Source organism: Schistocerca serialis, chromosome 6 (genome assembly GCF_023864345.2).
Source record: "Schistocerca serialis cubense isolate TAMUIC-IGC-003099 chromosome 6, iqSchSeri2.2, whole genome shotgun sequence".
In the NCBI taxonomy this organism is placed as follows: domain Eukaryota; kingdom Metazoa; phylum Arthropoda; class Insecta; order Orthoptera; family Acrididae; genus Schistocerca; species Schistocerca serialis.
Genome location: NC_064643.1, coordinates 305,258,668 through 305,284,430, shown reverse-complemented (window position 1 = coordinate 305,284,430; position 25,763 = coordinate 305,258,668). Strand labels below are relative to the sequence as shown.

Sequence of the window (25,763 nt, the reverse complement as noted above, 5' to 3'; positions counted from 1 at the left end):
TTCCTTTGAAACAAAAATCTTACTAAAGACTAGAATTCTTTCCAGCTTTGCTACAAACATTTCGTCTATATCTACATCTACATTGATATTCCACAATCCACCTTATGATGGGTGGCGGAGGGTTCCCTGTACCGATATTAGTCATTTTCTTTCCTGTTCCACTTGCAAATAGAACGAGAGAAAAAGGACTGTCTATATGCCTCCATATGAGCCCTGATTCCTTGTATTTTGTATTTGTGGTCCGTACGCGCAATGTATTTTGATGACTGTAGAATCATTCTGCAGTCAGCTTCAGATGCTGGTTGGCTAAATTTTCTCAACTGTGTTTCTTGAAAATATCATCATCTTCACTCCAGGGATTCCCATTTGAATTCCTGAAACATTTCCATAACATTTGTGTGTTGTTCAAACCTATCAGTAACAAATCTAGCACCCTGTTTATGAATTGCTTCAATGTCTTCCTTTAATTCTACCTGATATGGATTCCAAATGCTTGAGCAGTACTCAAGAAAAGGTCGCACTACCATCCTACATGCAGTCTCCTTTCCCAGAATTCTGCCGATACACTGAAGTCGACCATTCACCTTTCTTACTACAATCTTCACATGACTGTTCCATCTCTTGTCACTTTGCAGCATTATACTCACAAGGGGAGGCCATGATGTACTCTATGAGGACAACAAAATGTGTAAGCAGTAGGGCGTACTTCTCAAGCGTTGCTGAGAAAATCGCAAGATAATTTCGGTCGTCGAATATATATTTGTGCGTGGCCATTTTAACCATGTAGCAGCTGCAGCCATTTGGTGACGGCACGGTAGCGCACTGTGTTCGATCAGAGCATTAGCTTCCCTTTCTAGTAAAAAAAACTGAGCGAACGGGTGAATGAACAAACTGAACGGGTGTCATCGGATGTCTGCCCTGAACAAATTCATTGAGCAATATAGAACAAAATGCTCTCTTTTTTTTTTTTTAAAAAGTGGTTGGCGTTCGAAGCTGCTGGATCGAGTTCCGTTTGTCAGGTTTTGTTTTGTTTTTTTCGACACAGTCATTTTCTTTACTATTCATATTACAATTGATATAATGGGAATACATGTAATCGGATGAACTTATATTAAATTTACAGTGTTATTTGGCAGTCGACTAATTTTTATTATCACAAATAATATAATATTCATAACTATCGACTAGTAAACGACCAAACACATAAAGTGATACTGAAAATGTATGCTTGTCCGTGTCTTCAAAGCTGTTTGTATTTAATTGAAAGAGAACGAGAAATTGCTTCTCAGAAGACGCTATTAAAACACACGCGATACTGCATAACCAATTATCAGTGCCAATTTTTAGGGAAATACTGCATTATACATGGTTTGCTTCCAAACTTTCGTCTGAAAGAGAGGTTTTTGAAAATGTTAACAAGGTTTGTTTTTCCACAGAAACTGTCAAAAGACCTTGCGTATGCAGGAACATAGCATTTATCCAATGCAGCGTGTGCACCCTGTCAAATGCTTTCCGGAAATCTAGAAATATGGAATCTGCCTGTTGCCCTTCATCCATGGTTTGCAGTGTTCGTTGTGAGAGGAGGACAAGCAGAGTTTCATACTAGTGATGCTTTCAAAACCTTGCTGGTTTGTTGACATAAGTTTCTCTGTCTCAAAAAGTTTATTATATTTGAACTGAGAATATGTTCAAGATTTCTGCAGCAGTCTGATATTGGGGGCATTGGTCTGTAATTTTGTGGGTCGGCTGTTTCTGCCTCTGATAGTTCTATGACAAGAGTCTTTAAATGTATGGACTGCTCATGTATTAAAATCGAATGTTGGTGGACATAGTTTTGATGTCTTAACATCGTATTACATAACCTATGCTGGAAAGATTTAGTAGGTATTGGTAAGGTTTATAAACATGTTATTAAACATCTTATTGTATTGCATTCTCTCATCTGTTCAGCTGATTATGTATGTTGGAGTCTAAATAATTGGTAAATTATTACAGTAGAAAAAATTGTCCTTTATGATTATGGTGATTATATGTAGCCAATCAGTTCAGTTCCACCAGTTATTATTGTCTGATTAATACACTACTGGCCATTAAAATTGCTACACCAAGAAGAAATGCAGATGATAAATGGGTATTCATTGGACAAATATATTATACTAGGACTGACATATGATTACATTTTCATGCAATTTGGGTGCACAGATCCTGAGAAATGAGTACCCAGAACAACCACCTCTGGCCGTAATAACGGCTTTGATACACCTGGACATTGAGTCAAACAGAGCTTGGATGACGTGTACAGGTACAGCTGCCCATGCTGCTTCAACACATTACCACAGTTCATCAAGAGTAGTGACTGGCATATTGTGACGAGCCAGTTGCTCGGCCACCATTGACCAGACGTTTTCAATTGGTGAGAGATCTGGAGTATGTGCTGGCCAGGGCAGCAGTCGAACATTTGCTGTATCCAGAAAGGCCGTACAGGACCTGCAACATGCGGTTGTGCATTATCCTGCTGAAATGTAGGGTTTCGCAGGGATCGAATGAAGGGTAGAGCCACGGATCGTAACACACATGAAATGTAACATCCACAATTCCAAGTGCCGTCAGTGCGAACAAGGGGTGACCGAGACGTGTAACTAATGGCACCACATACCATCACACTGGGTGATACGTTAGTGTGGCGATGACGAATACACTCTTCCAATGTGCGTTCACCATGATGTCGCCAAACACGGATGCGACCATCGTGATGCTCTAAACAGAACCTGGATTCATCCGAAAAAATCACGTTTTGCCATTCGTGCAGCCAGGTTCGTCGTTGAGTACACCATCACAGGCACTCCTGTCTGTGATGCAGCGTCAAGGGTAACCGCAGCCGTGCTCTCCGAACTGATAGTCCACGCTGCAGCAAACGTCGTCGAACTGTTTGTGCAGATGGTTGTTGTCTTGCAAACGACCCCATCTGTTGACTCGGGGATCGAGACGTGGCTGCACGATCCGTTACAGCCATGTGGATAAGATGCCTGTCATCTAGACTGGTAGTGATATGAGGCCATTGGGATCCAGCACGGTGTTCCGTATTACCCTCCTGAATGCACCGATTCCATATTCTGCTAACAGTCATTGGCACCCGACCTTTATCAAAGTCGGAAACGTGATGGTACGCATTTCTCCTCCTCACACGAGGCATCACAACAACATTTCACCAGGCAACGCCGGTCAACTGCTGTTTGTGTATGAGAAATCGGTTGGAAACATTCCTCATGTCGGCACATTGTATGTGTTGCCACCGGCGCCAACCTTGTGTGAATGCTCTGAAAAGCTAATCATTTGCATATCACAGCATCTTCTTCCTGTCAGTTAAATTTTGTGTCTGTAGCACGTCATCTTCGTGGTGTAGCAATTTTAATGGCCAGTAGTGTATTACGTATTTTATGCTTCACACTTTGGACCCAATTTCCTCTGATTAGATCTCTCAACATTACTCCCTGACTGTCCACAGCTTCCATTGTGACAAAATAGAGCATCATTTCACTAGCAGTATCAAGTAGGATTATGTATAATACATGAGTGCTCCGTTACTGACATTGTGTGTGATAGCCAATTTGTGTATTTCTGTTGCTCATATTGGTGCAGTTATGTTGTATTGAAAAATGAAATTAGAAGGGCAGACCCAAAGCTCAGGGTCCAGACACAACAAAAAAGCTGAACAAGGAATTTTGCTTGAGGGTCAGTCACATTTGTATGTAATGTGCAAGAATACTTTGACAGGTAAATGGAAAGTGGAAGGAACCCTTCTTACCATTCTCCAAAGTAATCATACCATCAACAGTGGAATGGCCATGTGTTTTATTAGCAAGGAAAATCGTGAAGGAAGGCAATGAAGCAGGGCACTTGTCGTGATACATCAGATAAGAAATGTTTGAAAGTGCATAACAAAACTGGGACTTATCATACTAGGCATGAGTCATAGAAAGCATCTTGCTTTAATAATTTACTTGACACTTTGAATGAGTGTAAACTTTTTAAAGAGTAATGCATCATTGCAGCTTGTTCTCAAGTCTGTTTTAAATACAGAATTATTGCAGGCAATTGATGAAGCAAGCAGGTGATGGTGATGCAAATTTTGCAAGTGATGGCAGACAGTAACTCAAAACATAGTTTGAATTGGTGAAATGTGTTTATTGGCAGTCATACCATTACAGAAGGTTGGATAGATGACAAAGGAGATGTGACCTTCTCTCTCTCTCTCTCTCTCTCTCTCTCTCTCTCTCTCTCTCTCTCAACCCCCCCCCCCTCCCCCTTTCCTTTTGCAAAGTGGTAGAGTATTCTCTGTCTGACACATCAAAGGGACATCGGAGTATTGTGAGGAAATATATCATGGCACAGTCTTAACCCTCCTACTACAGAGATTTTTTTCATCTCTCTGAACACCACTGGGGTATATAGACCCCAGTTAACACTGGATATGAAACCAAACAAAACATCATTGGATACAACTGACTCAGAGAGAATAAATCACATTTTGGAAAAAAAAAGCTTTTAAAAAAAGGGAGCTAGGATTTTATAATGTTATGTTGACCCCTGTGGTACTAGGAAGGGTGGAACAACAGCTGATCTGAGAAACACTAACAGTGGTACAAAAATAAACAGAAAATAATGTTTTCATTGTTGCAGGTGTTACATAGAACAGCCGTTCAACAGATCATTTATCATTCTATTTTCATAAATGTTACATTCAAGAAACACAATTTAAAGTGGGATCATATTGAACCCAGCAGTACCCAGTGCAAAAACCATGAATAAATTTTAAATTGAGGTTATAAATATAAAAATGAACAAAACATAATTGGATACAATTGATTCAGAGTGAGAAAGTAATATTTTGAAGACAAGGAAGGTATATACACTATGTGATCAGAAGTATCTGGACATCCCCAAAAACATACGTTTTTCATATTAGGTGCATTGTGCTGCAACCTACTGCCAGGTACTCCCTATCAGCGATCTCAGTCATTAAGCTACGTGACAGAGCAAGTGGGGCACTCAGCAGAACTCCGAATGTGATCAGGTGATTGGGTGTCACTTGCGTCGTACGTCGGTATGCGAGATTTCCGCACTCCTAAACATCCATAGGTCCACTGTTTACGATGTGATAGTGAAGTGGAAATGCGAAGGGACATGTACAGCTCAAAAGCGTATAGCCCCCCATTTGTCGAATGACTGAGACCACTGACAGTTGAAGAGCTTTGTAATGTGTAATATGCAGACATCTATCCAGACCATCACCCAGGAATTCCATACTGCATCAGGATCCACTGCAAGTACTATGACTGTTAGGTGGGAGGGAAGAAAACTTGGATTTTATGGTCGAGCAGCTGCTCATAAGCCACACTTCACACCAGTGAATGCCAAATGATGTCTCGCTTGGTATCGGGAGTGTAAACATTGGACGATTGAACAGTGGAAAACATTGTGTGGAATGACTAATCACAGTACACAGTGTGGCGATCCGATGGCAGGGTGTGGGTACGGCGAATGCCCAGTGAAAGTCCTCTGCCAGCATGTGTAGTGCCAACAGTAAAATTCGGAGGTGGTGGTGTTATGATGGAGAGGCTTGCATCTTTTGTTACTTTGCATGGCACTATCACAGCATAGGCTTACATTGATGTTTTAAGCACCTTCTTGCTTCCCACTGTTGAAGAGCAATTCGGGGATGGTGATTGCATCTTTTAACACGATCGAGCACCTGTTCATAATGCACGACCTGTGGCGGAGTGGTTGCACAACAGTAACATCCATGTAATGGCCTGGCCTGCACGAAGTCTGGACCTGAACCCTATAGAACACCTTTGGGATGTTTTGGAATGCCGACTTTGTGCCAGACCTCACTGACCTGCATCAGTATCTCTCCTCAGTGCAACACTCTGTGAAGAGTGGGCTGCCATTTCCCAAGAAACCTTCCAGCATCTGATTGAACATATGCCTGTGAGAGTGGAAGCTGTCATCAGGGCTAAGGTGGAGCAACACCATATTGAATTCCAGCATTACTGATGGAGGGCGTCATGAACTTGTAAGTCATTTTCAGCCAAGTGTCCAGATACTTTTGAGCACATAGTGTCTATCCAGTGTGCTTATGGGGCCGTATTGACCCCAGTGGCACTTGGAGGGTTAAATTGGTTTGAAAATTCTTTGCCTCCAGGTTTAGAAAATCTGTTAGTAATTGTTCGTAATAATGCTTCATATCACCCTGTTACAAAGAATAAGGTTATAGTACTGTAGCAGTGGCTGGACATTGCTGACACCAGTTTTCTCTAATTTGCAGCACAGTTTGAGGTTCGGGTTATGTTAGGGCAAGTGTTCAAATTAATTGCTGCAAAACACATTGCGTGCCTGTTATTCTTTCATTGGCAATGTAAAATCAACTGCCAACCCACTACACCTGCGTTGCCCATAGCTGCACAGCCGCTGACAGCTGATGTGACATTGCCATAGTGCCATGTGACAAATGTCAAATAACAAGTAGATTTAATTAGAGTGTAGATAGAATGAGATTTTCACTCTGCAGCGGAGTGTGCGCTGATATGAAACTTCCTGGCAGATTAAAACTGTGTGCCCGACCGAGACTCGAACTCGGGACCTTTGCCTTTCGCGGGCAAGTGCTCTACCAAGAGTGTAGATAGTGATGATCAATTCTATGGTGAAAGGAACTTTGACTGACCCTAATAACTGTCTGGGTTACTAGTAATTTGCAAACCACATTTGACTGCTACAAACTCTTCCTCTTATGGGATTGTGCATTCAGAATGATTTATCACCTGACTGCTTGTTACCAGCTTTTTTTTCCATGAAAAGGTATTAAGTACAAATGCTGTATAACTATATTCTGGTTATCGTTAACTTCGTGTCTAACAGAAGGCACACAGCATGCAATTCCTGAATATGAGCATGAAAATGTCTGAATAATTAAAAATGTATTAAGATATGAAATTTGCTGTATTGTTTCAGACAGATCTGTGGTTCATTGTAACTCTGTCCTTCAACATGTAATTTCAGATGTGAAGAAGTGGCAGGATTATGTGGAACCTGGTGATGAACTCGAACAAGGGTCCCCAATGAAACGAACTTCTCGAAATCTGGAGGAAGACGCAAATGATATATTACCCTTGGGTGAAGGAGTCCTCACCCGGAATCTTGGTTTAGATGTTGTAGTTGTTATTACAAAGGTAAAAGAATGCATTTCTTCCTGCTTAATATTTTTAATTGAAGCCTGTATTTTTATAGCAATTGGAACTTTCCATTTTCCTGCAGACGGATTATATGACTACACTAGAAAAAGATTTTGATTACCGGGATGAGCACTTTGATTTTATGCAGCAGTGGATCCGACGATTTTGTCTACAGCATGGTGCAGCTCTATTTTACACATCAGCTAAAGAAGATAAAAATTGTGATTTGCTTTATAAATATCTCACACACAGAATTTATGGATTTCCATTTCGCACTCCAGCTCTTGTTGTGGAGAAAGATGCAGTATTAATGTAAGTACCAATGAAACCATTTATATGAGGGTGTGTTGAAAAGTAATGCCTCCAAATTTTTTGTGTGAAAACTCATAAGGCTTTTCAAATAAAACAATGTTGTTAACGTTTTACATCTTTGTTCTTCATATCTACATATTTATTTCTCAACGTAGCTACCCTGGCAACAGATGCATTTCTCCCATTGAGAGACCAGTTTGTTGATACTGTCACTGTAGAATGTTTGACTTTGTTGATGGAGCCACTACTTCACCTCTGCTTTCAGCACATCATCACTATCAAAGTGAAGTCCTTGAAGGTGGTCTTATAAGTTTTGGAAACCGATGTAAATCAGATGGGGGCCAAGTTGGGGCTTTGAGGATGATCAGTGACAATGAACTCGGGGCACCACATTGTTGACGATGTCACAGTACTTGTATGCGGTTTTGCATTCTCACGCTGAAGGTGGTGATGTTCCATGTGTGTTTGGACAAACTCTTTGAATCTGTGTGATCATTTTTCTCACCCACTGACATACACCATCATGTTACATATTACAACTTGGAGCCCTCCAGTAGCAGAGGGTTGCGCTTTACGTCAACGAAGCAGGAAATTAACCAAGTAATATGCACGACATGTAATACCTCAACCATTATTGAAAACAAAATAAAATATGTGGAAGCATTACTTTTAATCACGCCCTCCTATGTTATTGTCAGTCCTTATTGAAGCTGAATGCCATGTTTTCATTCTGAATTATATATAGGCACAAAACAAATACTGCTGTTTATGTTGTTACTTTGAAAACATTTATGTGCAGCATTTGTGGAATATTATTAGATGTTAATGCATGCATGTACAGAATAATTGTGGACATCTACTCAAAGATATAATACACCTCAAATACGTTTTGATTAGTAATATTAGGCAGGGATTGAAAAGAACGTAAAAGTTTCGAGCAAGCAGTAATAGCAGAGAATGTTGAACTAAGTAAAACTATTCGTAAATATCTTTGAGAGTGTGTGAGAACTTACAATGAAAATTATATAAGAGAAAAAATGGAAAAAAAGAAAAAGCAGCAATTAGTATAGGGTAGACATAACATTCCATTGTGCAGGGATAATTACACTCATTGAAAGCTTCAGTGAGATCCTCGGTATATTTCTAGAGGGACTGCTCATCACTGCAGATGCAATGACCACAGTTGGCTAGGCTGTACAGAAGGGTCTTCTTGGTATGGAATAGGTGGCAGCTGTCAAAGTGGAGGTATTGCTGGTGGTTAGTAGGTTTGATACGGACAGAGGTACTGATATAGCCATTTCGACTTGGAGATCAACATCTAAGAAGGTGGCTTCTTGGGTTGAGTAGGACCAGGTGAAGCAAATGGGGGAGAAGTTGTTCAGGTTCTGGAGGAATGTGAATAGGGTGTCCTCACCTTCAATCCAGATTGCAAAGATGTAATCAATGAATCTGAGCCAGGTGAGGGGTTTAGGATTCTAGGTTTTTAGGAAAGATTCCTCTATATGGCCCATTAATAGGTTGGCACAGGATGGTACCATGTGGGTACCCATAGCCGTACCCAGGTCTGTTCATAGGTGATGCCTTCAAAGGAGAAGTAATTGTCAGTGAGGATATAGTTGGTCATGGCGACTAGGAAGGAGGGTATTGGTTTCGAATCCATCGGCCGTTGGGAAAGGTGGTGGCCAATAGCAGTAAGGCCATGGGCATTAGGAATATTAGTGTACAGGGACGTGGCATGAATAGTGACGAGCAGGGCACCGTGTGGTAAAGTGGCAGGAACAGTGGAGTGTCAATGGAGGAAACGGTTGGTATCTTTTATTTAGGAGAGGAGGGTAGGTTCCGGGTAATGGGTTAAAGGAGATCAGAGTGTGTCTCTGTGAGGCACAGTAACTGGACACAATGGGGTGTCCCTAACCACCCAGGACGCTACTTGTGGTTGTTGCATCTGCAGTGACAAGCAGTCCCTCTAGATACATACCGAGGGTCTCACTGAAGCTTTCATTGACCTTAATTATCCTCCCAACCTTGTACAAAAACAAATTTCCTGTGCCTTATCTTTCCAGTCTACCACGACCTTCCGAAGTTCCACATCTGGCCTCAGAGGAGCATTCCCCTTGTAACTCAGTACCACCCAGGACTGGAGCAACTGAATTACATTCTCCGCCAGGGTTTCGATTACCTCTCGCTATACCCTGAAGTGAGAAATGACCTGCTTACTATCCTTCTCACCCCTCCCACAGTAATATTCCGCTGTCGACAGAACCTACACAATATACTCATCCATTCTTACACTCCCCTGCTCCCAATCCTCTACCTCGTGTCTCATGACACTGTAATAGACCTAGATGCAAGACCTGTCCCACACATCCTCCCACCACCATCTACTCCAGTCCGGTCACTAACATCGTCTATCTCATCAAAGGCAGGGCTACCTGTGAAACCAGTCATGTGGTCTACAAGCTAAGCTGCAACCACTGTGCTGCGTTCTATGTAGGCATGACAATCAACAAGATGTCTGTCTGCATGAATGGCCACAAACAGACTGTTGCCAAGAAACAAGTGGACCATCCTGTTGTTGAACACACTGCCAAACATGATATCCTTCATTTCAATGACTGCTTCACAGCTTGTGCCATATAGATCCTTACCACCAACACCAGCTTTTCTGAATTGCGCAGGTGGGAACTTTCCCAGCAATACATCCTGTTCCTGTAACACTCCTGGCCTCCAACTTAGTCACTGTCCTCACTCATCCAGCCCCTGCCCTGTTCTCATTATACTACTACACAGCCATCATTCCACCACCACACCCAGTCTTTTTATTTCTCTCCTTTTCCGATATCCCCCATGTCTCCCCTGTCCCTTGTCTAACCTGCAGCACTTCACTGTCTGCCACCTCCACCATACTATCCCTCCCCCTTTCTGCCTGGCCGCCTCCTTACCCCCACCCAGTCGCCACTCCCATCATGCTCTGATGCTGCTGCTGGCAGTGTGGTTTCAGTTGCTGAGACTGCAGTTTGTGTGTGTGTGTGTGTGTGTGTGTGTGTGTGTGTGTGTGTGTGTGTATGTGTGTCCCTTACCCTGTCATCTGTGGCATCACTATTTTAATCCTCATCCTAATAACACAGCTGTGAAATTTATATCTTTGTTGTCATAAATATTTGTTTCTTCTGAATATGTCATGACTTCTGAGGTTGTTTTCTTGTAGGACCTGAGAACACAGCTGTTTTTATCTGAATACGTATTGGATTTCGCTTCTATACTGACTTGAAGTAGATTAAAACTGAAGAAACTGCAAAAAGGTGGGAATTTAAGGAGATGGGACCTGGATAAACTGAAAGAACCAGAGGTTGTAGAGAGTTTCAGGGAGAGAATAAGGGAATAATTGACAAGAATGGGGGAAAGAAATACAGTAGAAGAAGAATGGGTAGCTTTGAGGAATGAAGTAGTGAAGGCAGCAGAGGATCAAGTAGGAGAAAGACGAGGGCTAATAGAAATCCTTGTGTAACAGAAGAAATATTGAATTTAATTGATGAAAGGAGAAAATATAAAAATGCAGTAAATGAAGCAGGCAAAAAGGAATACAAACGTCTCAAAAATGAGATCGACAGGAAGTGAAAAATGGCTAAGCCGGGATGGCTAGAGGACAAATGTAAGGATGTAGAGGCTTAACTCACTAGGGGTCAGATAGATACTGCCTACAGGAAAATTAAAGAGACCTTTGGAGAAAAGAGAACCACTTGTATGAATATCAAGAGCTCAGATGGAAACCCAGTTCTAAGCAAAGAAGGGAAAGCAGAAAGGTGGAAGGAGTATATAGAGGGTCTATACAAGGGTGATGTACTTGAGGACAATATTATGGAAATGGAAGAGAATATAGATGAAGATGAAATGGGAGATGCGATACTGTGTGAAGAGTTTGACAGAGCACTGAAAGACCCGAGTCGAAACAAGGCCCCGGAAGTGGACAACATTCCGTTAGAACTACTGACGGCCTTGGGAGAGCCAGTCCTGACAAAACTCTACCATCTGGTGAGCAAAATGTTTGAGACAAGCGAAATACCCTCAGACTTAAGAGGAATATAATAATTCCAATCCCAAAGAAAGCAGGTGTTGACTGATGTGAAAATTACCGAACTATCAGTTTAATAAGTCACGGCTGCAAAATACTAACACGCATTCTTTACAAACGAATGGAAAAACTGGTAGAAGCCAACCTCGGGGAAGATCAGTTTGGATTCCGTAGAAATATCGGAACACGTGAGGCAATACTGACCTTAAGACTTATCTTAGAAGCTAGATTAAGGAAAGGGAAACCTACGTTTCTAACATCTGTAGATTTATAGAAAGCTTTTGACAATGTTGACTGGAATACTCTCTTTCAAATTCTGAAGGTGGCAGGGGTAAAATACAGGGAGCGAAAAGCTATTTACAATTTGTACAGAAACCAGATGGCAGTTATAAAGAGTCGAGGGGCATGAAAGGGAAGCAGTGGTTGGGAAGGGAGTGAGACAGGGTTGTAGCCTCTCCCTGATGTTATTCAATCTGTATATTGAGCAAGCAATAAAGGAAACAAAAGAAAAATTTCGACTAGGTATTAAAATCCGTGGAGAAGAAATAAAAACTTTGAGGTTCGCCGATGACATTGTAATTCTGTCGGAGACAGCAAAGGACTTGGAAGAGCAGTTGAACGCAATGGACAGTGCCTTGAAAGGTGGATATAAGACGGACATCAACAAAAGCAAAGTGAGGATAATGGAATGTAGTTGAGTTAACTCTGGTGATGCTGATGGAATTAGAATAGGAAATGAGACACTTAAAGTAGTAAAGGAGTTTTGCTATTTGGGGAGCAAAATAACTGATGATGGTCAAAGTAGAGAGGATATAAAATGTAGACTAGCAATGCCAAGGAAAGCATTTCTGAAGAAGAGAAATTTGTTAACATCGAGCATAGATTTAACTGCCAGGAAGTCGTTTCTGAAAGTATTTGTATGGTGTGTAGCCATGTATGGAAGTGAAACATGGACGATAACTAGTTTGGACAAGAAGAGAATAGAATCTTTCGAAATGTGGTGCTGCAGAAGAACACTGAAGATTAGATGGGTAGATCACATAACTAATGAGGAAGTGTTGAATAGGATTGGGGAGAAGAGAAGTTTGTGGCACAACTTGAGTAGAAGAAGGGATCGGTTGATAGGACATGTTCTGAGGCATCAAGGGATCACCAGTTTAGTATTGGAGGGCAGTGTGGAGAGTAAAAATCGTAGAGAGAGACCAAGAGATGAATACACTAAGCAGATTCAGAAGGATGTAGGTTGCAGTAGGTACTGGGAGATGAAGCAGCTTGCGCAGGATAGAGTAGCATGGAGAGCTGCATCAAACCAGTCTCAGGACTGCAGACCACAACAACACTGACTTGAAAATGTTAAGTCTCTAGCTTCCAAGCACATCATCTGCCTGCCGCTCTCTCATTGGCTGCATAGAATCAGCAGCCGACCCACTCCGTAGTACATCACGGTGAATGTTGACAACATTGCAGACACAGAAGTACGCCATTGGCCCCTATCAAGACTTTTATTGTCTCCTGTAGAAGTGAATACTGTTGCTCAGTATTTACCCAATTTTAAAGTCAGTTCAATTCAAACTACAAATGGATTCAGGCGAACTTCAGTTTATACATGGTAGATGTTCCTAAAATGCCAAAGTACGTGGATAGATTCCCAGGGTTGGCAACGTGACTTAGTTTGCTACCCATGAACTACTACTCTCCCTGCAGTCAACTTGTTCTCAGCCAAGCTGTTATCACTGTACTGCCTTCAACCTTTCCGTAGTATTGTGAAAAATCTTCTAGTGTGCAAGTTGTATGTAACAACAGCAAGTAATACATAAATAAAAGATCACAGTCACTATTCAGTCCATTTCTCAACCTCGCTCATTGTACCATTTACTGATCCCTATTCGTACTATTTCCATGACTGGTTGTGCCGCTGTAATTTATTCTTGTAGCAGCTATATTTTAATGATTTATTTCATTTGTCAGTATTTCATTCTGGATTAATTTTCCTTCTTGTTCCATCTGAATGTCACCACCATGTTCTAAAGTTTATTAAAAGCTGGTAATGTTTTTACCGGTATTCTAATATGCAAGCAGTGACTGAATTTCACATTTGCAACCCTTTTAGTCAAATCATTGCAGTCTCTCATAATCATATGAAATATTTATTTGAATTCAGAATCAAGTAATGTTTTTTGAGGGACAACATTCTGCTTTTGAATATTACCTTCATTTAAAAAGCAACATTATTGTGTAAATGGTTTCCACACATGTATGAGAACTTTTATTGCAAACCTGTTCAAATACAACAAGAGTTTGTAAGATGACAGAATTTAGTGATTTCCTCCTGTATGAGGGTGTGGGTTGGTATTCCATATGCAGATGATATGGTGTTATTGGCAGAGAGTGAAAAAACTATAAATTGAATACTAAAAGAATTAAATAAGACCTGTGAGGAATTTGGAATGAAAATTCATAAGAAAAAGACGAAATGTATAGTGATAAGTGCAATAAATGTAAGAATGGCTATAAAGTTAGGACAGGAAGATATATAACAAATGCCTTCAAATATCTGGGAAGCATAATTACTTAAGGCATGAAGTGTTATAAAGCGGTGGAAACATGGACAGCCATTTGCAAGAAGGCATTTAATAAGAGGAGGCAATTCTATGTGGGTGCATGGACAAGTACCTGAGGGAGAGATTGGTGAAGTTCTTTATACACTGGTCAGCCAGAATATTACCAACAACTACCTAACAGGCATTTTGTTCACCTTTGGCATGAATGACAGCGGCGATGTGTCATGGCATAGAAGCAATGGAGCTTTGTTAGGTCGCTGGATGGAGCTGAATACACAAGTCACCTAATTCTTGTAAATTCTGGAGAGGGAGCGATGAGCTCTGATGCCATGTTCAGTCACATCCCAGGTGTGTTAGATTGGGTTCAAATCTGGCAAGTTGGGGGGCCAGCACATCACTTGGAACTTGTCACTGTGTCCCTTGAACCACTTCCATATTACACTCCTGGCCTTTTGACATGGCACATCATCTTGCTGAAAAATGCTACTGCCATCAGGAAGCGTGATCGTCATAAAAGGATGTTCGTGGTCTTCAATCAGTGTAAGATACTCCATGGCCAACATGGTGCCTTGCATGAGCTCCACTGGACCCATGGATGCCCACATGAATACTCCCCAGAGCATGTTGGAGTCATCAGCTTGTTCCCGTCCCTGGTGTCATGGAGCTATTCCCCTAGAAGGTGACAGATTTGCACCCTCCCTTCAGCATGATGGAAGAGGTATTGGGTTCATCAGACCATGCAATACTCTTGTCACTGTGCCAGTGTCCAGTGGCGATGGCTGTGTGCCCATTTGTCGTAGTCGCCAATGTTGTTGGGTTAACATTGGCACATACATGGGTCGTCTGCTGCGGAGGCCCATCATTAGGAGTGTTCAGTGCACTGTCTATTCAGACACATGTGTACTCTGCCCACCACTAAAGTATGATGTTAATTCTGTCACAGTTTGCCACATGTCCAATTTTACCAGTCTGCCCAGCCTGTGACGTCAGACATGTGTAATGAGGAGTGGCTGCCCTACCCCACGATGTTTGGACATAGTTTCAACTTGGTTTCGCCATGTGTTGAAGGCACTCACTAAAACACTCCTCAAACACATGACAAATCGTGCAGTTTTCGAAATGCTGTGCTGAGCCTCAGGGCCATCACAATCTGCCCTCAGTCAAACTCAAATAGACAGCACGGCTCCCCACTCCACACACACACACACACACACACACACACACACACACACACACACACACACACAGCATGCTCACTGATACTATATGCCTCATGCATGTGTCTGACTGGTAGTCAATCTTCACCAGGTGATTCTGCCTGGACCGTGTATGGAGTGTGGAATTATATGGAGCTGAGACATGGACACCGAGGAAAGAGGAAGAAAGAATAGAAGCATTTGAGATGTGGATTTGGATGTCAGAAGGGATAAAATGGGTAGAGAGGAGAAAGAGAGAGCAATTTTGAAGATAATCAGAAAGAGGAAACACAATTGTCTTGGGCATTAGATGAGAAGAGAGTTTTTACTGATTGGTCCTGTGGATGGACCAGTGAATGACAGAAGAAGATGCAGCAGATACCAGATGTTGTGGGAATATAAGGTTAGGTAGCAAATGACAGGAGTACATGGAGAGCTACATATGAATTAATAAAATCAAAAACCCCTTATGTCCAGTACCACAAATGTTTCAAAAGAAGCAAAAGTGTGATTATCAGAAGAACCAATAATTGAAAGTTGCTGAGAAATATCCAACATTTTCTACTGGTATGTTATTCTAGACCCAAAAGGTATATATACTCTCCTGGAAATTGAAATAAGAACACCGTGAATTCATTGTCCCAGGAAGGGGAAACTTTATTGACACATTCCTGGGGTCAGATACATCACATGATCACACTGACAGAATCACAGGCACATAGACACAGGCAACAGAGCATGCACAATGTCGGCACTAGTACAGTGTATATCCACCTTTCGCAGCAATGCAGGCTGCTATTCTCCCATGGAGACGATCGTAGAGATGCTGGATGTAGTCCTGTGGAACGGCTTGCCATGCCATTTCCACCTGGCGCCTCAGTTGGACCAGCGTTTGTGCTGGACGTGCAGACCGCGTGAGACGACGCTTCATCCAGTCCCAAACATGCTCAATGGGGGACAGATCCGGAGATCTTGCTGGCCAGGGTAGTTGACTTACACCTTCCAGAGCACGTTGGGTGGCACGGGATACATGCGGACATGCATTGTCCTGTTGGAACAGCAAGTTCCCTTGCCGGTCTAGGAATGGTAGAACGATGGGTTCGATAACGGTTTGGATGTACCGTGCACTATTCAGTGTCCCCTCGACGATCACCAGTGGTGTACGGCCAGTGTAGGAGATCGCTCCCCACACCATGATGCCGGGTGTTGGCCCTGTGTGCCTCGGTCGTATGCAGTCCTGATTGTGGCGCTCACCTGCACGGCGCCAAACACGCATACGACCATCATTGGCACCAAGGCAGAAGCGACTCTCATCGCTGAAGACGACACGTCTCCATTCGTCCCTCCATTCACGCCTGTCGCGACACCACTGGAGGCGGGCTGCACGATGTTGGGGCGTGAGCGGAAGACGGCCTAACGGTGTGCGGGACCGTAGCCCAGCTTCATGGAGACGGTTGCGAATGGTCCTCGCCGATACCCCAGGAGCAACAGTGTCCCTAATTTGCTGGGAAGTGGCGGTGCGATCCCCTACGGCACTGCGTAGGATCCTACGGTCTTGGCGTGCATCCGTGCGTCGCTGCGGTCCGGTCCCAGGTCGACGGGCACGTGCACCTTCCGCCGACCACTGGCGACAACATCGATGTACTGTGGAGACCTCACGCCCCACGTGTTGAGCAATTCGGCGGTACGTCCACCCGGCCTCCCGCATGCCCACTATACGCCCTCGCTCAAAGTCCGTCAACTGCACATACGGTTCACGTCCACGCTGTCGCGGCATGCTACCAGTGTTAAAGACTGCGATGGAGCTCCGTATGCCACGGCAAACTGGCTGACACTGACGGCGGCGGTGCACAAATGCTGCGCAGCTAGCGCCATTCGACGGCCAACACCGCGGTTCCTGGTGTGTCCGCTGTGCCGTGCGTGTGATCATTGCTTGTACAGCCCTCTCGCAGTGTCCGGAGCAAGTATGGTGGGTCTGACACACCGGTGTCAATGTGTTCTTTTTTCCATTTCCAGGAGTGTATTTGGGGAAAATGTCATTCCCCTTTTGGTTTGTTTAATTTCTGTTTTTTGTCTTGTTTCCTTTATAATATTACAGTTACGTTTGGTGTGAATGCCTTTCCTTATCTTTCTAGGTGGTTCTACATAAGTCATATTAGAAATTCCTTAGCAATGCAGAAGTAATAGTTAAACAATGTAATAATGTGATGAAAACTGAGTATAATATCAGCTGCACTACAGTCATATAACATTTATGTATATTATTGGCTGTCAGTCCATTAAGTAGACACAAAATATTTGTGTTTCAATCATAATCTGCCATTCTCATTTTGCAAAAAATGTGGACATTAGAGATTTCTGATTTTCTCAGTTCATATGAAGACCTGCCCTAGGGCATTATACTACTGATGATGATTTGTGAACTCCAGAAGGCCCTCAGATTGGTGATTAAAGGGAATTGCAGAATGAATAGAAGACTAACTTTAAAGCTTTGCAGTAGCTACCAACTATAGATAGCAAACAACACAGTTTTTCATGTACCTAACATGTCAGAAATAAGGTTGTTTCCAAATTCACTCTTTATAGTTCACCAATGGACAACTCCTTGTGTCACTTCTGGTTTCATAGTTTCAAGCATTTGAAAGAATGTTGTCTGCTTTAATGTTGGGGACAAACTTAAAACAATGAATAACAAGCAGAAAGTCTTCTTGGAGTGTGCAAACATAAGTTAATGAAAATGACATTCTGGAAGTAATGCCAGGTAAGATTTTATCGAGGCATTTGTAGTATGAAGAAAGGGTTGGCAAATAATTGTCCTTCACAAGGAAGAGGAGAAAGACAGAAACTAGATACATTCAAAGGTCTCAAAGTATGAAGAACAGGTAGAAATATAACAAGTAGACAGGTTCCTGTGAAGACACTGTCCTTGGTCAGTGGGAAGATAGGAATCTGTCAGACATGAGTTCTCTGCTGCACCAAGGGGTGACGTTGATGTTTCTGGGGCTACATTTCTCATACTCATGATAAGTGATTATACTTTTTAGCTCTGATACATTTTGAAGCTACTATTGCTCTTATTAATCAAGCAGCTATATAGTAACAAGGTTAAAGATAGAATTATACTGCTCAGATCAGCTGTAGAACCACTTGCTGCTTCATTTGTTTATGTTTAAAATGGTTATCTGATTAACATTGCCATTGCAGTGTACCACTTCTGATACATTAGGCAAATTAATACATAATGTTGATACTACATTAAATGCTATGAGCACAGGATATTTAATCTGTGGATGCTAAGATGCAGTGTGGAGCAGGTATCTTCTCACTGCATTTGTCTTAAAATCCTGCAGTTTAGCTTTCCTGTGTACACATCTGATCCTCTTGTATAAGAGAAAGAGTTTTTAGTTAATTTGTTATGAGATAATGAGCATAATTGTATAAAAACTTGTAGGAGGTATTTGGTATTACCTCCAATAAAATGAATATTGATACACATTTAGGTTACTTCTGTTGTTTTGTGTCTTAGGGCCCGTAGCTTATTTGCAACATTTAAGCAGTAACTAGGGAACTATTCAAAAGAACAGTAACAGAACTGTCGGGAGTTGGACTATTCATTGTAGCTGTGGATTGTGAGATGAGAGCCAGAAATTTGAGAGTGTGGGAACAACTAGGGTTGCACACAGATAAAATGCATGTCCCAAACTCTGCAGAACATGACAGGATAGTTCGGAAATTCTGTAATGTACTAATTTTGAGAATTGCATAAGAAACCATTTACTACACGCAGGACTTATTTTGTCAAATTTCATAACTGTGACAAAGAAGTTAATAAAAGATCTGCTGGAGCATGATAAGAGTGGTCTTCCAGCTGTGTTTCTTATTGCAGAGGAACAGTTGAATATTACTAGATGCACACCCCAAAGTGTGAGAGTGACATTGCAGTTATATTCGGATTGCAGTACACAAGCTGTGTAACATATGCTGAAGAAAATGTGAAGTTAATTTTGTGTAACTAGTAAGCAATATGCTTAACTGGAGATAGTATGAAGATGAGAAGACTTTCCTGAGAAACCACATATGATCTGAACCTGAAAAACAAAGAGAATGTTGTAAAGTTTGTTTGGCTGTGATTGTATGAAAAAGAGCAGATCTTGCATTTTGGAAAGTATTCTTGAAGTCCGTGAACTGTCATTGTCACATCAGCAGTATAAGAAATACAGGAAAGTCCCATAAATTGACTGCTAGATTGAACCAAGACTGTCTACAGAATAACTTACTAATATTTCTGAATTCATTATAGATTCAGTACTGATTACAGGGTCAGATTCACTTTTTTTGGAGATAATGAAAATAATTGTTATGCCATTTCTTGACACACATCTGATGTTGAAGCAATGCCCTCTTACTGTGATGATCGTAAGCATGTGCTTATGGAACCTCAGTAATATACTATTAATAATTACAAAACAGGTCACTTGTAATGTTAACAAAGCATAGTTTCATAACAAAATGAGATTTACTTAAAATCTTTGCTTATGTTTCTTTAAGACAATTAACGAATTGATTCATCCCATTATCTCCTACATTGCTAGAATTTACAACAGCATTGGGAATTTGTGTCTCAGTTAAATATTTTTTGTGAAGGTGCAGTGTTTGGTTTCTGTATCCAGAGGCAGACCAAACAGATCCTTTTTCAAAGATCCCACTTGTAATTCTTAGTGAGGAAATATGATGTACACGTCCTATGCATTACAAACATTAATTTTATCCATTCATTTGCACTGAGATTCTGACATGTGCTTAACCATAACTTTTTCGTGAACTATGAAACGTAACATCCCAAGTGTATTGAGCAATGGCACAACTACACTTGTTCTTATTTATTTCATAAGCAAATCATTTTGACTAGAAAAATAGCAATGACAACACAAACTACAGCACTACCCACACACAAAACTAATACTACTTAGAGACTATAGCTAATGACAATGTCCAATCTGCCACTCTCTCTGCCGAGAGTTCACAGCAGACAGCCCTGGCTAATGCAGTTTCAGGGGGTGCTGGAATATATCACCCTGTGAGGTTCCTACCTTCCTTGTACGGCAAGATGCTCACAAAATTTATCAACACCACCATCAGAAAACTATATTTTAATAAGGTCAAGGAATGGGTTGGATCTGGATGTGGATACAGCACAAAAAAAATCATGAATGAAATTGTGGAATAGAGCAAGCAGTATCAATAGTCCATGTCTGAGATTCACAGAAAGCTTTTGACTCAGATTCACAAAATGTGTACAAACAGCTTTTGAAATTGGAGGTATTGATTTAACCTATTTTAATATAGTGAAGATGTCTATACCAATTCAAAAGTTTCAATTTACTTCATTCAAGATAGAGGAGGAGCCAGGTAAAGAAATGACATATTACCGAAACTATTATTTGCTTAAAAGGAATTCTCAGAACTTTAAATTGGGAAAACAAAGAAGAAAACATGTAATGGATTAAGTCTGAACCACATTTGTTTCGTTGTTGACATTGTAGCGTCCACATAAACTTAAGCAAGTGGGAGAATTTAATAGGCAAAATTTGGAGCAGACCTGGAAATAAAGTATAATAAGACTAAAATAATGTACAGTGACCATATTGAATAGAAAATTGTACAAATTAATCATGAAGTGATTGAACCAGTTTAGGTTTGTATTGACTGTGGTTTAAGACAGTGGCAGATTGATAACAAAATAAGTAGTTGGTAAACTAGATAGGAATTTCACACACATGTATTCAGGTAGAAATTGCAGCAAAATGCTTTACAATCTTTCAGTATGATTTATGTAGCTAGCTTCTAATCATTACAATCCCAGCGATTAGCTGCTTGTAGTCCAGAAAATTTATTCCTGTGATTGCTCACCACTTGGTGATACCCCCGCAGGGGAAGGATAATGGGCTGTGTCAAAAGATTACAAAGAGATAAGTTGTAGGTTCCACCAAAGTAAAATGCTACTATGCAACAGGAGGTATTCAGTATCTAAAACATATACGGTGTTTTTGATAAATAGAAAAAATACCATTGCAAGTAAAATGGATAGCACAAGTTATGATGCAACACTTTGGAATCCTATTTCTGCAATAATAAGTAAGTTTCCTTCACACACTCAAACTGTTATAAACTAAAAGATTGTGCTAGACATAATTAGTTTCTTCCTTGCTTACAAACAGCACTATTATTTGTAGTTTGATGGCAGTTGCTGTATAATTATTAATTTCAAATTTTTGTTTTCCACATAGACCTTCAGGTTGGGACAACATGAAAAAAATAAGTATTCTTTACGAAAACATGCAGAGCATGAAACCTGATGATTATTACCGAGATGTTATTGTGCAACCAGTTATTAGAAAGGTATGTTTTATTTGAAGAAAAATAACTCTTCTTGATATCTCTTAGCCAGAAAATCATAAGCTTGCTTTGTGTATCTCACTGAGAATTAGGCATTCAAAGCTTAAGAATACTTCTTGTCCACATTCATTTTTTATTTTATTATACAGATGGAATAATACTTAAAAATTCTCATTCTCTGTACTGTTTTGGTATTTTGACTTAAGATGTTAGCTTACTGTTCCTTAAATTTTTGAAGCCTGTCCAAAGAGAATGCGAAATGCAAGCAGAAGATGAACAGTATTTCTTATCCAAGCAACTCCAGCTTCTGCAGCAAGGTGGACCTGCAAATGCAAGGCAAGAGTCTCCGCTTAGGACTGCAGTGCAGAAAACTGGAGACAGAAGAGTTACAGGATCACCTGGTATTCAGGGGCAGTTAGGTTCACCAAAGAAGGTAAATATCTATTTGTAAAATTGTTCATATAAAAAAGTGTACTCTCAAAGTGGCAGCAAGGGAACACACACACACACACAAAATGATTAAAGTTTTACAAGCTTTTGGGGCCAATGGCTCCTTTGTCTGATGGAAGAGTTGAAGGGGAAGGAGGAGGGGGGGAAGGGGGTGAAGGAAAAGGATTGGAGACTTTAGGGTAAGGGGTACAGTTTGATGCCATCTCCGCCTATACCAATATACACCCCCCCCCCCCCAATACATGGTCTGTCTGCTGCTGAACATTTCCTTAGTCAATGTCCATCTGTCTCCTAGCCTATGATGTCCTTCTTGCTCACCTTAATCAACTTTATACTTACCAACAATTACTTCACCTTTGAAGGGCAGACATACTAACAGATCAGGGGTATGGTCATGGGAACCAGGATGGCTCCTTCCTATGTCAGCCTTTTCACGGGTCACTTGGAGGAGGTGGGGATCCATAATTCTTCAGCCTCTGGTTTGGTTTAGATACATTGATGACATCTTTGCCGTATGGACTCATGGTGAGGCTGGCCCGCTAAAATTCCTGGAATCTCTAAATACCTTCACCCAATTAAATTTCACATGGTCCTATTCCGAATCCCATGCCACTTTCCTTGCTGTTGATCTCGTCCACACTGAAGGCCAGCTACACATTTGTCCCCATCAAATCCATTAACAACAGTACTTAAATTTTGACAGTTGCCATCATTTCCATGTCAAACAGTCTCCCATACAGCCTTGGCATTTGAGGCAAACATCTCTGTTCAGATGCAGACTCTTCACAAAATTACACCACCACTCTCACTTCAGCCTTCACTGGACATTGTCCCAACAGCCTAATTCAAAAACAGATTTCCTGAGCCATCACATCCAATCCTGGTACTATTGATCCCTCAAAAAAAAAAAAAAAAAACAACTTCGGAGCACACCACTTGTCCCTCTGTATTATCCTGGTCTTGAATGTGTCAATCAGCTACTTTGACAAGGCCATGACTTCCTAAAATCATGCCCTGAAATGAGATCCATTCTGTTTGAGATTTTGCCCATCACACCTAGAATAGCTTTTCGTTGCTGCCCAATCTCTGCAATATCAGACCTTACTTTCCTTCTGCACCCATCTCCCTACCCTGTAGCTCCTACCCCTGTAACCATCCCCAGTGCAAGATTTGCACTATACACCCTCCTACCACCCTCCTACCACCACCTATTACAGCCCTGTAAGTGGCAAAACGTATACTTTCAAAGGGAGAGCAACCTGTGAAACTACACATCATATATCAGCTATTATGCAAAAGCTGTTCAGCCTTTTATATCGGTGTGACTAACAGCCAGTTATCAGTCAGGATGAATGGGCATAGGCAAAGGGTGTATACAGGCAACACACAATATCCTGTTGCAGAAAATGCTGTACAGCATGACAGTCATGACCTTGGTGCCTGTTTCACCACACACGTCATCTCCCTATGTAGGTCAGTGTCAACAAAATATTTTCGCATTCAGAGAAGAAAGTTAGTGATTGGAATTCACTCCATTTTAGGTTCCTGCATCTTTCATTTTCTAACTTGCCTATGTTTCACCATCCCCCGGCCCACTTCTATTACATACAATCCACTTAGCTTTTTACTCTTATTAACTTGTGCTCAATGTTTTACTGGTAATCTCTGTCTTACATATTGCACTGTCTTCCACCTTTAAGCTCTGGGTTTTCAGATCTCATCCTGCCAACAATCAGTCTTTCCTTCTCATCCCATCCGGCAAGTCTCCCCTGGCCCGAGATACTGGGTGACTTTTCTAAACTGTACCCCTTTCCCTAAACCTATCCAGTCCTTTCCGTTCACCCCTCTTCCTTCCCCTTCAACTCTTCCAATGGCTCTGAAAGCTTGTAAAAGTTAAATCCTTTTGTGTGTGTGTTCCCCTGCTGCTGCTTGGTGAGTAGATTTTTTTAATCTATCCATTTACATTATATTATCAATAATTGGTTATATTCATTGTTACATAAAATTGTTCAGATTTATTAATGTGAAGTATGAGAACTATTTATGATAAGAATTGATGTTCTTATACCTAGGGAAATTTAATGTAGGCCTACAAATATAGGCCTACAATACATGCACTTAAAGCTGAAAATTGTATTAACATCTGGAACCACACTGTCTGTTTCTTATACTAGTAGTGTTGAACTTTGTTTTAAAAAACATTCTTCTCTCTTACATACGAGGGGGGACCTAAAAGTAACCGGAATCATAACGCTGCACATCGTGTACTTGTAGTAGCAGGTTGCGTGACCAGAGGGTTGTAGTAGGAGCTCTGCTGAGTCATTCTGCCACACGGCATCACCCAACAGTGAGAAGTGTGGTTTATTTGGCAGTTCTTTGAGTGTGCGTACAGTGCAGATGTGACCATGCTCTTAGTAAAACGCAAGTGTATGAATGGTTTTCTCGGTTTAAAAAGGGAGAAATGGTGGTTGAAGATGAGCCCTGTTCCGGTCGACCGTCAACTGCTCGAAGCGAAGACAACATCGACAAAATCCGTGATCTCGTCAGTGAAGATTGACACAGGACCATCAACCAACTCGAGAACTTGTCCGGTTTGTCCTGGAGCTCAATTCAGCGCATCTTGACCATCGATTTGGGGATGTGAAAAGTGGCAGTGGAATTCGTGCTGAAGCTTCTTACCGGAGATCAAAGGGATCATCGCGGTTCAAGTCTGTCTCGAAATGGACGTATTCAAAGATGATCCACAATTTTTCAAAAAAATCATTACAGGTGATGAGTCGTGGTGCTATGGGTATGATCCAGAAAGTAAGCAACAGTCATCACAATGGAAGTCACCTGGCTCATCTCGACCAAAAAAAGCTTGACAAGTGAAATCGAATGTGAAAACAATGTTGATCCTGTTTTTTTTTACATCAAAGGGATCGTACACTCTGAATTTGTCCCTGATAACCAGTCAGTAAACCAAAAATTCTATTTCGAGGTTATGAAACAGCTTCGCAAAAGTTTGTCGCGGAAACGTCCGGCTTTGTGGGATTCTGGCATGTGGTTCCTGCATCACGACAATGCTCTCGTGCACACGGCTCTCAGCGTTCGCCAGTTTTTGGCCTCAACGAACACGACTACCTTGACCCACATGCTCTATTCACTGGATTTAGCACCCTTGGACTTCCTGTTCCCGAGGATGAAAAGACTCTTGAGAGGGAAGCGTTTTGTGGATGTGGAAGACGTGAAACTCAATGTCATGAAAGTGCTGGCAGGTATCAAAGAGGATGAATTTAAAAGGTGCTTCGAACACTGGAATGAGCATTTGGACAAGTGTATTAATGCTAATGGAGAGTACTTTGAAGGAGATTAAGGTTGTATTTGAAAACAATAAAGTATATGCTTTCTAGAAAGAAATTGCGGTTATTTTTGGGTCCCCCCTCGTATCAGCAATTCATGTAGTCACAATCATCAAAATCTATTTTTTTTCCTACAAATTTGAATTTCAGTGTATAAAAGGCCAATTTCATGATAACTATACTGTTACCCAAACCTTCAAATC

The 25,763-nt window shown here is 41.3% G+C and overlaps 1 protein-coding gene across 2 annotated transcripts in view; it reads left to right on the top strand.

The window, feature by feature from the left end:
* The window catches only part of LOC126484106 (cytoplasmic dynein 1 light intermediate chain 2), a 109,421-nt gene that overhangs the window by 52,797 nt on the left and 30,861 nt on the right, over nt 1-25,763 (top strand). For both annotated transcript variants that reach the window (XM_050107484.1, XM_050107485.1), the window contains exons 5-8: nt 7,060-7,229; nt 7,315-7,544; nt 21,661-21,772; nt 22,008-22,202. In XM_050107484.1, coding sequence (XP_049963441.1) covers nt 7,060-7,229; nt 7,315-7,544; nt 21,661-21,772; nt 22,008-22,202 — 707 coding nt within the window. The remainder of the gene's footprint in view (nt 1-7,059; nt 7,230-7,314; nt 7,545-21,660; nt 21,773-22,007; nt 22,203-25,763) is intronic.